Here is a 13,344-nt window from a genome sequence, read left to right as displayed (position 1 = left end):
GACAATAGCCTTTCTTTATATGAAGCAATTAAAGGTGTACAACCTTACTAGTGGTGATAAATGCAAATAAAAACAGTCACCACATTTAACTTAAGGAACTATGAAAATGCTGAAAAACTAGTAATATTTAGTGCTGGTGATGGTGTGGAAAAATGATTGACTGATGGTGGGGTAGTAAACTACTACAGCCTTTTTAAGGAACCATGTGGTGATATCAATATTTAAAATCTAAGTATTCTTTGATCTAGAATTCCACTTCTCAGAATTCATTCTAAAAAAGTAAAAATGCTAATAGATATACATAAACATGTACATATTCATTACAGCAAGTTTGGTGCTGGGAAAACTGGAGTTAGGCCAGAGTGAAGTGAGTGACTGCATTATGGTATTGTGACATATCTGTGTAGTGGGACACTAAGCAATGATTTTACATGTTTTGATGTGAAAAAAATCTAGAAATGGCATGTGCATTTACTCATGATTTCCTTATTGACAGCTCCTCAGTCTGTCTTATTTCTACAGAATCAAAAGTAAGGACAATCAAGAATGGCAAAGGAATGGACTCTGGAGTCAGAGTCACTCAACTCTAAAACCAGCTCCTCCACACATTAGCTGAGGGACCTCAGAGGAATTACTTCAACTCCTTAGGTCTCCTGTCACATGGCAATAACACAAACCTAGCTCACGAGCTAGTGGAGAAAGTGGAGTCAGTGTACCTTAAGTTCTTAGTATAATGCCTGACAGATAATTAAGTTCTCAATAAAGGTTAGAGGTTGTTGCAGCTGTTAAGATTGCTGAGTACTATTTGGGACAGACTTTGAAGCAATGGCCATATATAAGTTGACACATGGTTGTTGAGGAGGAACTGGGCTCCTGACTTGTCTGTCGTCTGTCCCACACCATAGGGATTCCAAATGTTTCTCTGGGAGCACTTGTGAAAACCGGTGCTCTCCTGCTCCTTCGAAAACATGGCCCCTTCTTGAGTCCAAGAATGGATTGAGATGCTGGCAACCCCACTCTGCCCTGCACCAGCCCCCTGCTAAGCTCCTCCTCATCCCCCTGCAGCTTAGGTGGTTAGCTGTGCCCTGATCAGCACCTCACGTCAGTAGACCTCTTGGCCCTGGCCGCTTCTGGTTTCCCTCTTCCAGGATCAACTGAGGCCTGACCACATCTTCTGTTTGCTGCTTGAGGGTCAGATTTGACTGTAGATCCAACTACTGGGTTCCTGACTGTGAGCTGAAGGCCTCCATCCATGGCCTGATCATTCACAGTATATGAGAATGAGTACTTCCATGCCACGTATATCAGACACTTTTTCCTATCTTTATCCCCAGTCTAACTCACATGGGAAAAATCAGCAATTCTCATACTTAACTCTTACTTCTTGACCACCACTTGTCAAACGTCAGCGGCCAAGAGAAAAGTTGTCCATGGCCTCCCTCAATGCCCCTTCCTCAATTCCACATGCACATCTCTGATTAGACTGCTCATGTCCTTACTCCTCCGAACAGGTTTGTGAAACTTGGCTGTAGATGATCACACCTCTGTTACATAATCAGATCTCTGCCTTGCCAGCTTGTTTGATGCCGGTGTCACATTCCATGATGTCAATTTTTTGTAATGTGATATATGTGGAGCTGATCAGAACTGGCTATGTTTGGTTACTGAAACGTAAGATTTAGTCAAGCCTTTGGCTCCTAAGAGGGTTCAGCATATCTCCCAAGAATTTGAAGGGTAAAGCTTTGCTAATTAGAGAGGAAAACAAAGGACTGTACTTACACACTGTAGCCCAGAGTAACCAGTCAGCTGTTGAACACATCCTCTATTTCCTTGCTAAGAAATCCTATCTCCATGGCATTCGTGAACTACCAATGAAGTCCGTTTAACTTGAAGTAACTTCAGTCGACCTGCGTTTTAACTGATTTGCAATATGCTCTAAAACAAAAAAGGTCAACATTGATCTAAGCAGATGAATATTTAAGGAAGGTCCATGGGGTTCCATGTGCTTCTAGAAAGCTACCCTTTCCAATAGCCAAGACATTCCCTACATGGGCACCACCAGGAGGAGGTGAAAATATTAACTGATTATCTGTCTCCTACTACAGCAGGATTTCTCAGACTCAGCACTGTTGACATTTTAGAACAGATATTCTTTGTTTGACAAGGGGACATCCTATACATTGTAGAACTTCATTCCTGGAATCTACCCACCAGTAGCACCCCCACCCGCAACACGCTAGTTATGACAGCCAAATATGGGTCCAGGTGTCCTCTGGGTAACAAAATCACCCCGGTTGAGAGCCACTGCCTTAATGGACCACTGGAGGCAGTATCAGCTTGCATTAACCTGCCCAACTGGCCACCTTTCCCTGGACTCATCACCAGACCCTTTCTCTCCAGTCTGGGTGTCCCCTAGTCTGACTTATCTCCTGCCCTTTTCTAACTTCCTCAGTTTCCTACTTTGTCCCTCAAGATTCCTATAGTGCCAATCTCTTATGCTATGTCCTTAACTTTTTTGCAATAACCCCAAAGCTAAGAACACTGGTCTAACATGGCACAATGAATTTTTCTCTTACCCCACATACTCCTCTTTGACAATTCCAGGCCATTTCCCTCCAGCCTCCCTAAGAAATCTGGCCCCTTAGGACAGGGACTGGCAAATTATAGCCTGGGGCCATATTTGGCCCACTACCTGTTTTGAATGACCTGTTTTTACTGACTGAGAACTGTTTTTACTTTTTTAATGATTGGGGAAAAAAGACTAATACTTCATGACACGTAAAATTCAAATCTCAACATTTGTAAATAAAATTTCACCAGAATGCCTTCATGCTCATTTGCTGATCTGTTGTTGATGGCTGATCTTGTGCCACAGAGGCACAATTCAGTTGAGTGGTTGCAACAAAGACTGTTGGTCCTCAAAGTTCACCGTGTTTACTATCTGGCCCAAACAGAGAAAGCTGGCCAACCCTGCCTTTGGGGCACGCAGCACTAGTCTGTACCTTCCACTCCCCAGCCAGTTGTCATCATCCACTCCCCGCCAAGTCACTCTTCCATGTACATTAAAATATACACAGGACTGAAAGCTGGATGGCACAATGGCTAACATCAGTGACTGAATGAAGTTCAAAATTACCTCTTCAGGCTGGAATGTTCAGTGGAAATCAACAGGATGAAATCTACAGTTCAGGCACTAAGTTCTGTGCAGTGTTCAACAGCAAAGACTGGCATACAGAATGGATGGAGGCCTATTGGGTGCTGATGGAGGAAGACCCAAGATGAACAGGGAACCAACTGGAAAGGGAGGGTCAGAGATTTTCCTAGCAAGCAGAAATGTGTGATAGATATGTGCATGGATAGAATGGGGTACTCAGGAGAGGGTAAGACTGCAAGTGTACCCCCTCTCTTGGCTCCTGCTTTGGGATAGACAAACTTCAAGAACTTTTTAGTTCTAAGATTGATTATACACAATTACTATTTAAACCAGAGACACCGTTTTTTTATTGCTGTTGTTAGTTAGATGTCCAAAATAATTTTCTTGGTAATAAATGAAAAGCACTCACATTTTTCTTTCTTCCAATCAAATCTGTACATTTCAAGTGCACAATTGAAACTCATTACAGCACACAGTCACATAAAGATGCTTTTAGGTTACAGATGACCAAGAACTCTTACCTTACCTGGCAAAGGCCCTTGTGGAACTATTTCTTTAGAAATGGAAGCAAGGCAATATGAATTAGGAAGTTGATTAGTCCTTATTAGAACAATGGTATGCTGCTTAGTGGGCTTAGATTTGGAGGGAGACTTTGAAAGTATCTTCTTTTCAACTCTGAACTTTTATATTTACCTCAATAAAAATTTACATTAAGAGTCAAGGACCAAAAACTTGGCTTAACCCAACCACTGGCTCTACCATTTGACATAAGTGACCTACGCTTTTGTCTCTTTTGTTAAACAAGGATGATAATGACACTCAGTTCCTACAGAAGATGACCATGAGAATTCAATTCAAAGGATGTAAGAAGACCTTCTGAGTGAAGCGTTCCACAAGTGTTGTCACAACATGAATTGCTTTCTAACCCGATGCATATTTCTACCTCCTTTGCAAAAAAGTGTGGGCATCACTTGGGTCACAGAGTGATAAAACCCAGCCTCCAATTCCTCCTAGGTGGCATCTTCAGGCACATTGCTGCAAGTGAGAAGCAAGCCTGGCCAGGACACTCGAGTGGATGAAGAACAACTGAGGCCAGGCATCCTCCAGGCCTTTCCAGGTCTGCAGGGGACACAGGGCTCCTTGATTCTAAGGTAGTGTTGTGAGGAGCTGATGGCAAGCAGGTGACCAAGCAGGTAGGGACTATTCTCCATGGTGTGTCTTGCTACCCTTTCCATCTCACTCTCACCTTGACAAACTGTACTGTCACTTTGGGACCACAGGCAAAATCCCTCCAGCAGGATTCATAGATGAAGTCACCTCATAACATAAATTTGTACAAAGTTTTCTATCTCTACAAGCTGATAAGTGTATTTTTTCTCAAATGCTACTAAATTTATGTTAAGGCAATAAAATTTCAGTAAAATGAAGAATCCATCCCATCTGAAAAAAATGAAATGAATGACATGTAGGGAAGCATCCTCAGCCTTCTGTTTCATTCTCACTGAGCCCAGAACTTTAGAACTGTGAACAATGCCCAGGATGATCCTCTTGGTCCTTGTGTGCCAACTCCTCACCGCAAGACCTTGTCACCCGAACTGACAACCTCTGAAAAGTGTAACAGGAAGAAGCAGGCCAGGAACACATGACACAAATCAGAGCAAGAGAACAGAGACCAGTGACAAGGCCCACCTCACTCCTACCCTCAAAATCATCGGAGATTTTCCCCCATTCCTTTTGTATATTGTCCTCAGTTCTTATGGACCATTAGCTAGGAGCAGTACCAGGAGAGTATTTCAGATGCCCTTTCTTTAAATATTGACTGAGTTTCTTCAGGATCCTAGATCACCAAATGCAACACTCATGGTAAATGTTCTCATTCATCACCCTATTTGGAAGTTGAGGTCTTCTCACTAAAACAGAACTGGTTATAGAGAGACTCTCAGAAACAGAAATACCCATAGGTGGAGTGCCCCTGGGGCTGTGCAGTAGAAAAGGGACTTCAATACAAGTAACAAGAAATTTTGAGCATGTGAGGAAAAAGGTTCACTTGTACATTGCTGGTGGGACTGCAAATTGGTGCAGCCACTCTGGAAAGCGGTAAGGAGATTCCTCTGAAAACTTGGAATGGATCAGCCTTTGACCCAGTTATCCTACTCCTCGGTATATACCCAAAGGATTTAAAATCAGCATACTACGGTGATGCAGCCTCATTGATGTTTACAGCAGCTCAGTTCACAGTAGCTAAGCTATGGAACCAACCTAGGTGCCTTTCAACAGATGAATGGATAAAGAAAACGTGGTGTATATACACAATGGAACCTTACTCAGACATCAAAAATAATGACTTTTGCCAATAAATAGAGGAATCTGGAGACCATCAGGCTAAGTGAAATAAACCAATCCCCAAAAAACAAAGGCCAGGTGTTCTGATATGTGGATGTTAACACAAAACAAGTGGGGGAGGGCAGAGGGAGGAAAGAATAGAAGTTCAGTGGATTAGACAAAGGGGAACGATAGGAATAGGAAAGACAGTGGAATGAATCACACATAACTTTCCAATGTTCATATATGACTACATGACCAGTGAAACTCCACATCATGTAAAACCACAAGAACAGGATCCTAAGGTACACTCCATATATGTATAATACATCAAAATACACTCTACTGTTGTGTACCTAAAATGAACAAATAAAAATAAACAAGAAAAGGGACTTCAACATAGAACTTGCACATTGCATGCCACTCTCAGGCCATGCCCTCCTTCTACTCTCTGGGCAGCAGGTATCCAAAGGCAAGGCCCAGTACATGCCCAATGTGGCTCATGGGCCAGGCCACACTGTGCTATCTGTTGGTAATGCTGATGGTATTCCCTCAGAGATGGAGGGGTGGGGGCACATCTTGATGGTGGACTTTCAGAAATTCATGCAACTTTTCTGAGTTATTTTCTTCTTCCCCTTGCAGCTGGGTGACCTGAATTTGGTTCCCAGGAATGTCTCCACAATGAGGGCAAAAGCTCCAGTCAAATGACATAAGCACTGCTCCCACCCACCAGCAGCAGGAAGTGAGCAGGTCAGTCAGCCCTGTGGACTGCTCCACAAAGCCCATCATCCCAGTGAGTGGACAGCATCCACTTGGGAGTACACAACTCACCCAGATCCCAGGGACATGATCATCCCTTTCTTGCACCTGAGTTTTTCAGAACCACTCTGGGCTTCCATAGATTTGATCAAACTTCGAGTTTTGAAGCTACAATTTCTCACAGGATTGTTAATCTTTTTATTTCTTCTCCAGTTTTTTTGTTCTTTCTCCCAGCCCAGATGTGAGGTTCATAAAAACACAGACCAAAGCACTTCTAATTATTTATCTGCATGCCTTGAATAGTCCTGACCTACAGCGGACACTCAATGAAAATGTTCCACTGAATGACTGACTAAATGGAATTAGCATTTACTCCATTTACTGAAATATACAGAAATAGATGTTTTTAAACTTACACATATTTATTCTATTTAACTAAAACCAATCTTGTGCATTGCCACAGGTCTCTCAAGAGTCTATCGTTTTACACTTCTGTGGTGGCCTACTGTCTGTTTCTAACCCAAAGTTTTACATGTTGTATTCTTTTCCATTTTATAAAACATCTTTTCTGAATGGATATTATCTGAGATTTTAAATAATATAAAAACACAGGTGGCTGAAGACAAGGTCACCAAGTCTCTGCACACCACTAGGGCTTGCCTTGCAGAGGGATTTCCTGGTGATTGTGGTTTAGTGGTAGAGAAAAGGCAGGAGGCGGCCAGGGGCTCGTCTGCCTGGCAGGGAGGCAATGGTGGTAGGTGTCTGTGGCTCATGGCCTCGCTCCCTCTTTTCGGGGGTACCCTCACCTCTCCCCACCATTGGGTTTAGCTTACTTCTCACAGAGGTCTCGCGCTTGGTTAGGCTTGAAGGCGGCAGCCGACTGGACACAGGGACTGGTGGGAGCCGAAATAGGGCTCTTGAGGCTCTGTACTGAGTGCCTGCGGCTCCTCCTGCGGTCGATGCCCTGGTTCTCGCCCCCGCTGCCACCAGAACACACGCTGGCCCTCCTGCGGTCCCGGAGCCCACTGGGGGGCGGCTCTGCTGTCTCATCACCATCCTCGTGCCTGAGTGCCACCTGAAAAAGCAGAGCGTACCCAGGGCAAGGTCAGACTTAACAGCCTTTCCCAGACCCTGGCTGTGCCAGTCTTGCCCTAACATGGCTTTAAGGTTACTTCAATCTTTTCACTGCAAGATCTTCCCAATCCTAAGAGTCCAAAAGCCAAGCACAGTCTGCCAACTGAAGCTACTTGCCTCGTGCATTCTTCCAATGAAATAGGTACATAAAGGACAACTGAGAGCACAAGGAAATCTGAGCAAAATTTGTAGTTATATGAGATCTAATTTCCCCTTGCCTCCAGCATTTCCATTTCCCTGCCTTCATTTGTCCCTGCCCTCCCATCATTCTTCTCTGCTCCAGGAGTCACAGATCCTCCTGAAGTCCAGTAGGGGCTACATCCTGATCATGTCTGAGCTGGTTTTCTGAAAGAGGGTGCTGAGAAGCACATAGAAGAGGAGAGTGCCATGTGATCCGGGAGACAGGAACTGGCTGTTCCATCAGTCTCTCTGAGCAGCCTAGTTCAGCAGTGTGTGTTGCTCAGTTTCAGAGTCCTGGCTGACAGCTGCTCTGTTCTCAGGCTGCCCCCAGCCCTAGTCCAGGGTTAGGGGTGGAACCTGAAGCTCCACTAGAGAGTGTACACGTGCAGTCACAAGACACAACAGGAACAGACTTGACCTCTAAAATAAGGTTTTGTTTTTTTTTTAAGTCCTAATAGAGATGCACATTTGCACAGAGAATAACTGGCTTACACTTTGCTACTTTGGCTTTCATGGGGAAACCTGCACCAACTGGCACTGCAGCCTTCTTCTTTTTCCAAGGGATATTTCAGTCCCACGCCTAATTGGTGCACCATGCAGAAACCCAAATTGTCCAGCTCTTAATCTTGCTCCATTCCGGATTTTACTCCAGGGCTTCTCAATTCCAGTTACAACCCACTGTCTGGCCTTTTGTATAACTCTCTCCCAACTTGCTGCCAGTTCTGCTCCTTAGCCTTACCCACTCCTCCCAGCTGCAGGCTGTGCCCATCTGCATCTCTGGTTATTTAGTTTTTTATAATATGTACCTTCTAAGAATGGACAATAAAAAGAGCACCAGTTTTAATTTATCTAACCAGGGATGTAAGAGATCTCAGTCAAGATTATAGAACACTGAAGAAAGAAATTGAAGAAGACCTTAGAAGATGGAAAGATATTCCATATTCTTGGACAGGCAGAATTTATAATGTAAAAATGGCCATGCTACCAAAAGCAGTGTACCAATTCAATGCAATCCCCACCAAAATACCAATGACATTATTCACAGAATTAGCAAAAATAATTCTTAAATTCTTTTGGAAGAATAAAAGACTCGGAATAGTCAAAGTAATACTAAGCAAGAAAAGCAAAGCAGGAAGCATCACAAAACCCAATTAGGAATTATATTCTAGAACTGTAGCAACAAAAACAGTAGGGTTTTAGCATCAAAATAGACACGAAGAGCAATGGAACAGAATAGAAGGCACAGAGACAAATCCACATACCTATAGCTGTTTGATATTTGACAAGGATGCCAAAAATATATTTTGGAGAAAAGATCCTTTTTAACAAATGGTGCAGGGAAAACTGGATAGCTCTACATTGAAAAATGAAACTAGACCCCTCTCTCTCACCCTGAACAAAACTCAAAATGGATCAAAGACTTAGAAATTAGACCAGAAACCTTACAATTGCTAGAAGAAAACCAGGAGTCTATACTCCATCACATAGGTGCTGGCCCTGACTTCCTTAAGACGGCCAAAGTACAAGAAATAAACCAAGAATCAATAAGTAGGATGCCATCAAACTAAAAAGCTTCTTCGCAGCAAAGGAAGCAAAAAATGTTAAAAGAGAACCCAAAATAGAAGAATCTTGGCCGTCTACTCCAACAGGGGATTGATATCCAGAACTCAAAAAACATACACATGCATGCGACACACACACACACACACACACACACACACACACACAGAATCAATAAATGGGCATAAGAAACTTCCCAAAAGAAGAAATACAAAAGGCCAACAAATACATTAAAAAGTGTTCCACATTACTAGCAATCAGAGAAATGCAAATCAAAACTACACTAAGATTTCATCTCACTCCAATCAAAATGGCAATGATCAATACAAACAGTAACAAATGTGGGTGAGATTGTGAGGAGGAAGGAAAACTTGTACACTGCTGGTGGGACTACAGACTAGTACAGCCACTGTGGAAAGCAGTATGGAGATTCTTCAAAACACTAGGGATAGAACTACCATATGACCCAGCTATCCCACTCCTTGGTAATTTCCCCAAAGATCTAAAATTGGAATACTACAGTGATACAGCCACCTCAACGTTTATTGCAGTACAATTCACAATAACTAAATTGTGGACTCGACCCAGGGAAGATCAGTAATGGAGAAGAAATAGGTCAAAAGGCAGAGTGGAGGGATGGGTAAGGGGAGGCAATGCAGAACGAATGCTTAGAAAATCATGCGATGTGCACATATGAATATACCACAGGGCACCTCACCTTTATGCACAGACAGAACCAATCAAATAGAAATTAACTGATGAGTGAAAGGAAGTTTAGTAGAGGAAGAAGTATGGGATAGGGAAGGTCAGATGGAAAGGAAATGTTACAATTATTTATAACTATAAAGCTCTCATTTAAAAAATTAGAAAGAGTACCAGCTTTGGTGTTGCCTAGACCTTCGTATCATGGTTGTGCCATTAATAAACCAGGTATGGACTATCACAGAATACTTACCCTTTCTCTGGCTCTCCTAGTAAGAATAGTACTATACTTGCAGATTTGTGGTAAGGATGACTGGTATCAAGCATGTAGGACAGAGCTTCCGTGTGTCTGGTACCCAAGAAATGGGTGCCCTTTCCCTACCCAAGATCTCAGATGAAGTGACCCAGGATGCCCCTAAATTCCTCCATTATATAGAATGAGGTGAACTAGGTGGGCCAAGCCGAATTAAGTCCAGCAGTTTTTTTAGCTACTTTGGAGTCACATGGTTTCAAGTTCCAAAACACGGAAGTTCTTTAGCCTTGTGGGTATTCACAACCCAGTCCTGCCAATGTAAGAGAATGGGAAATGATGTGAAGACCCAGATAGCTAAGCAAGCTATGTGGCTTTAACATCAACTATCTGTAGAAAAGCCTGGTCACTGCAAAATCAATTGCCTTATGTCCAAACTTTTCACACGGGTATTTATCTAAAAAGGTGAGCTGGGCTGAGGCAAGGCCTGGTTGGCCGCTCCCAGCCCGGTCCACGAGGCCCTACCAGCACCTGAGATATGCAGCCTATGAACAGGAGTGCGTTCCCCTCCATCTGCCCCATACCCTACTTCCTCCAGTTCAGTTTTCAGGTAAGAGGGATTCAGGATAAGCTCTTCTGTCTGCCTGACAGATGCATTTCATAATAAGCTCTCAGATATAAGAAGGCAATTTAACTGTCTTTTGGGACATTTTAGGCAAGAATTGATATGAGTTCACCTAAAGCTCTATCTTTACAAAATCTCTTTAGACATCGTTTCTCAGGAGTTCCATTTTCTACTGTAACTGCAAGAACTAAAAATGAAATTATGCATTTGGGTAATCACATTTGTCAAACTCAAAGCTTTAAGCAACATCCTCTGGGGAAGGTTTGAGCATCATCACACACCTTACCAAGGGCAGTAGTTTTGAATATTCCTTGTCCATTTTTTTTTTTATTTCTGATATGAAAATTCTGGACTATTTGAACTTATTCTGACCTGAAGTATTGATTCTGCTTTTTATTAAGCACACACTGGGAATGAGAAGATTAGGGTCTAAAGTAGAGTTCAGATATTTCTAATTCCTTGTCTAACCTCAGAGATCTAAGGCTCAAATAACATTCCACTTGCAATGCCTGCCAGGGAGGCACAGACTATGCACAAAGTGAAATTTGCTTTCACTGCCCTGCAACAAGGAAGAGGGAAACAATCAGAAAGTCAAAATAAAAAATAAAAATCTGGATAAATTATCAAGGCAACATCAAGTGGAATTCATCTGGAGCTTTCTAAAGTTCCAACCCTTGAGAAAATACTTTATCTCCTTAAAAAAGGATCAGCAACAACATTAAATAGATTGTGCTTTTCAAGAACAACAAAAAAGGGAATTGCATGAAGCACGTGAATGGGTGGTAACCCAATGGCAGCCTCAGCCTTGGCCATCAGGGACAATGTACCATGAAATTTGGGTCCTTTGTTTACTCATGGTTGTTTTTATAATGAGAATTCTCAAGTCACTAGTACCAGTGATAACAGGAGGAGAGACTTCACATACACATAGAGGGCCAGGGTGGCCATTTCCAAATCCTTCAGATGCTAAGAGCACACAGCTTGAAGTCAAAAATACAAAGGCCTAGGAAATACCCAGAGAGAACCACCCTCAAAGCAGGCTTCCCAGCATCTGTGGCCAGTGTCAGACCTGATCAAGTACTAGGGCAATGAGTGTCCTCCGGGGGAAAAGGGTGAGAGTGAACCTGTGCTGAAAAATCTCTAATTGTTCCCAAATGGGAGTGACCCCTTCATTAGACCCCTCATCAATTATCTTCTAGATCTTTCAGTTAAATCTAGAACACTCTAAACTTCAACCTCGGGCAAGAAGCAAGTAGGATCCAGAACTCAGCACTGATTGCTTGTACACCCCCACTTAACCTGGTGTGCAGGTAGGAGCAACTTGACAACAGCTGTGACTTCTACCCATTTGTGAGGCCACCAAATGATCTGAACATTCTTTTTAACTTAAAAATCTGATAAGAAGATAGAGTTTTATGATGTTTTTACTGAAACAAAAAATGTAAGTGTATAATATGGTTAACCATAGGAACAATGTTGCATAGCAGATCTCTAGAACTTACTCATCTTACATTACTAAAACCTGATGCCTATTGATTAGCAATTCTCCATTTCCCCTCCCCTCAGACCCTGGAAACCACCATTCTTCTCTTGGCTCCTCTGAGTTTGGCTATTATGCCTCTTATAAACAGAATCATTCAGTGTTTGTCATACTGTGATTAGCCTATTTCACTTATGTCCTCTGGGTTCAACTATGTTGTTGCAGATGTCAAGGTTTTCTTCCTTTTCAAGGCTGAATAATACTCCAGTGCATATCCACGCTATATTTTCTTTATCCATTCATCTATCCATGGACATTTATGTAGTTTTCACACTTGAGCTACTGAGAATAGTGGTGCTGTGGACATGGGAGTAACCATTACCTCTCCATGATCCTGATTTCAATACTTTTGGATAAAAACCCAGAAGTGAGTTTGTCAGGTCACGTACATGGTAGCTTCATGTATGTGTGTGTGTAACTCCATTTTTGTGTGTGTGGTACTGGGAATTAAATCCAGGGACTCACATATGCCAGGCAAGTGCTCTGTCACTGAGCCATATTCCCAACCCCACTTTAAATTTTCTAGGTCTTTTTCATTTTTTACTGTGGAAATTCTCAAACACACACAGAGTATAGAGAAGAGTATATACTGTGATGTGTTAATCACTTATGATTGTGCAACAATTATCAACCCATAGTCGATCTTGTCTCATTTACATCCCACTCCTTCCCCTGGCTCCATGGCCAAAATTTTAAAAGGTAAATCCAAGATCATAACATTTCATCTGTAAATACTTTAATGTATGTCCCTAAAAGGTAAGGATTTCCAGAACACCTAACCTTCATACTATTCCTCCACTTAAAATACTTTAATATCAGATGTATATTAATTAGAACCAATCTTCCCACCCTTCCTTCCACACTGGAGGATTGAACTCAGGGCCTTGTGCATGCTGTGTGTGTGCTCTACCATTGAATTACACCCCCAACAATCTGAACATCTTCAGTGGGGATCAAAAACCCTTCCAACATGTTAGAGTTCATGCTGTTACACTGCTGCTAGCACTTACAGCATCCAGCCTTCTTTCCCTAACAGAGGCAATTCTTTTCTATATTGCTATCGCATACCTTCTTCTTAATTCAGACCTATACAATTCAATTCAGCTTTTCAGTAAAGT

The 13,344-nt window shown here is 42.4% G+C and overlaps 1 protein-coding gene across 21 annotated transcripts in view; it reads right to left on the bottom strand.

Moving 5' to 3' along the window:
- Positions 1–13,344, bottom strand: part of FHOD3 (formin homology 2 domain containing 3) — a 491,479-nt gene that overhangs the window by 152,950 nt on the left and 325,185 nt on the right. For all 21 annotated transcript variants that reach the window (XM_079108491.1, XM_079108492.1, XM_079108488.1 and 18 more), the window contains exon 10: positions 7,069–7,310. In XM_079108491.1, the coding sequence (XP_078964617.1) occupies positions 7,069–7,310 (242 nt within the window). The remainder of the gene's footprint in view (positions 1–7,068; positions 7,311–13,344) is intronic.

The sequence above is a fragment of the Sciurus vulgaris genome (genome assembly GCF_902686455.1).
Source record: "Sciurus vulgaris genome assembly, chromosome: 13".
In the NCBI taxonomy this organism is placed as follows: domain Eukaryota; kingdom Metazoa; phylum Chordata; class Mammalia; order Rodentia; family Sciuridae; genus Sciurus; species Sciurus vulgaris.
The sequence above is the reverse complement of the archived record's forward strand: the minus strand, read 5'-3'. Positions and strand labels throughout refer to the sequence as shown.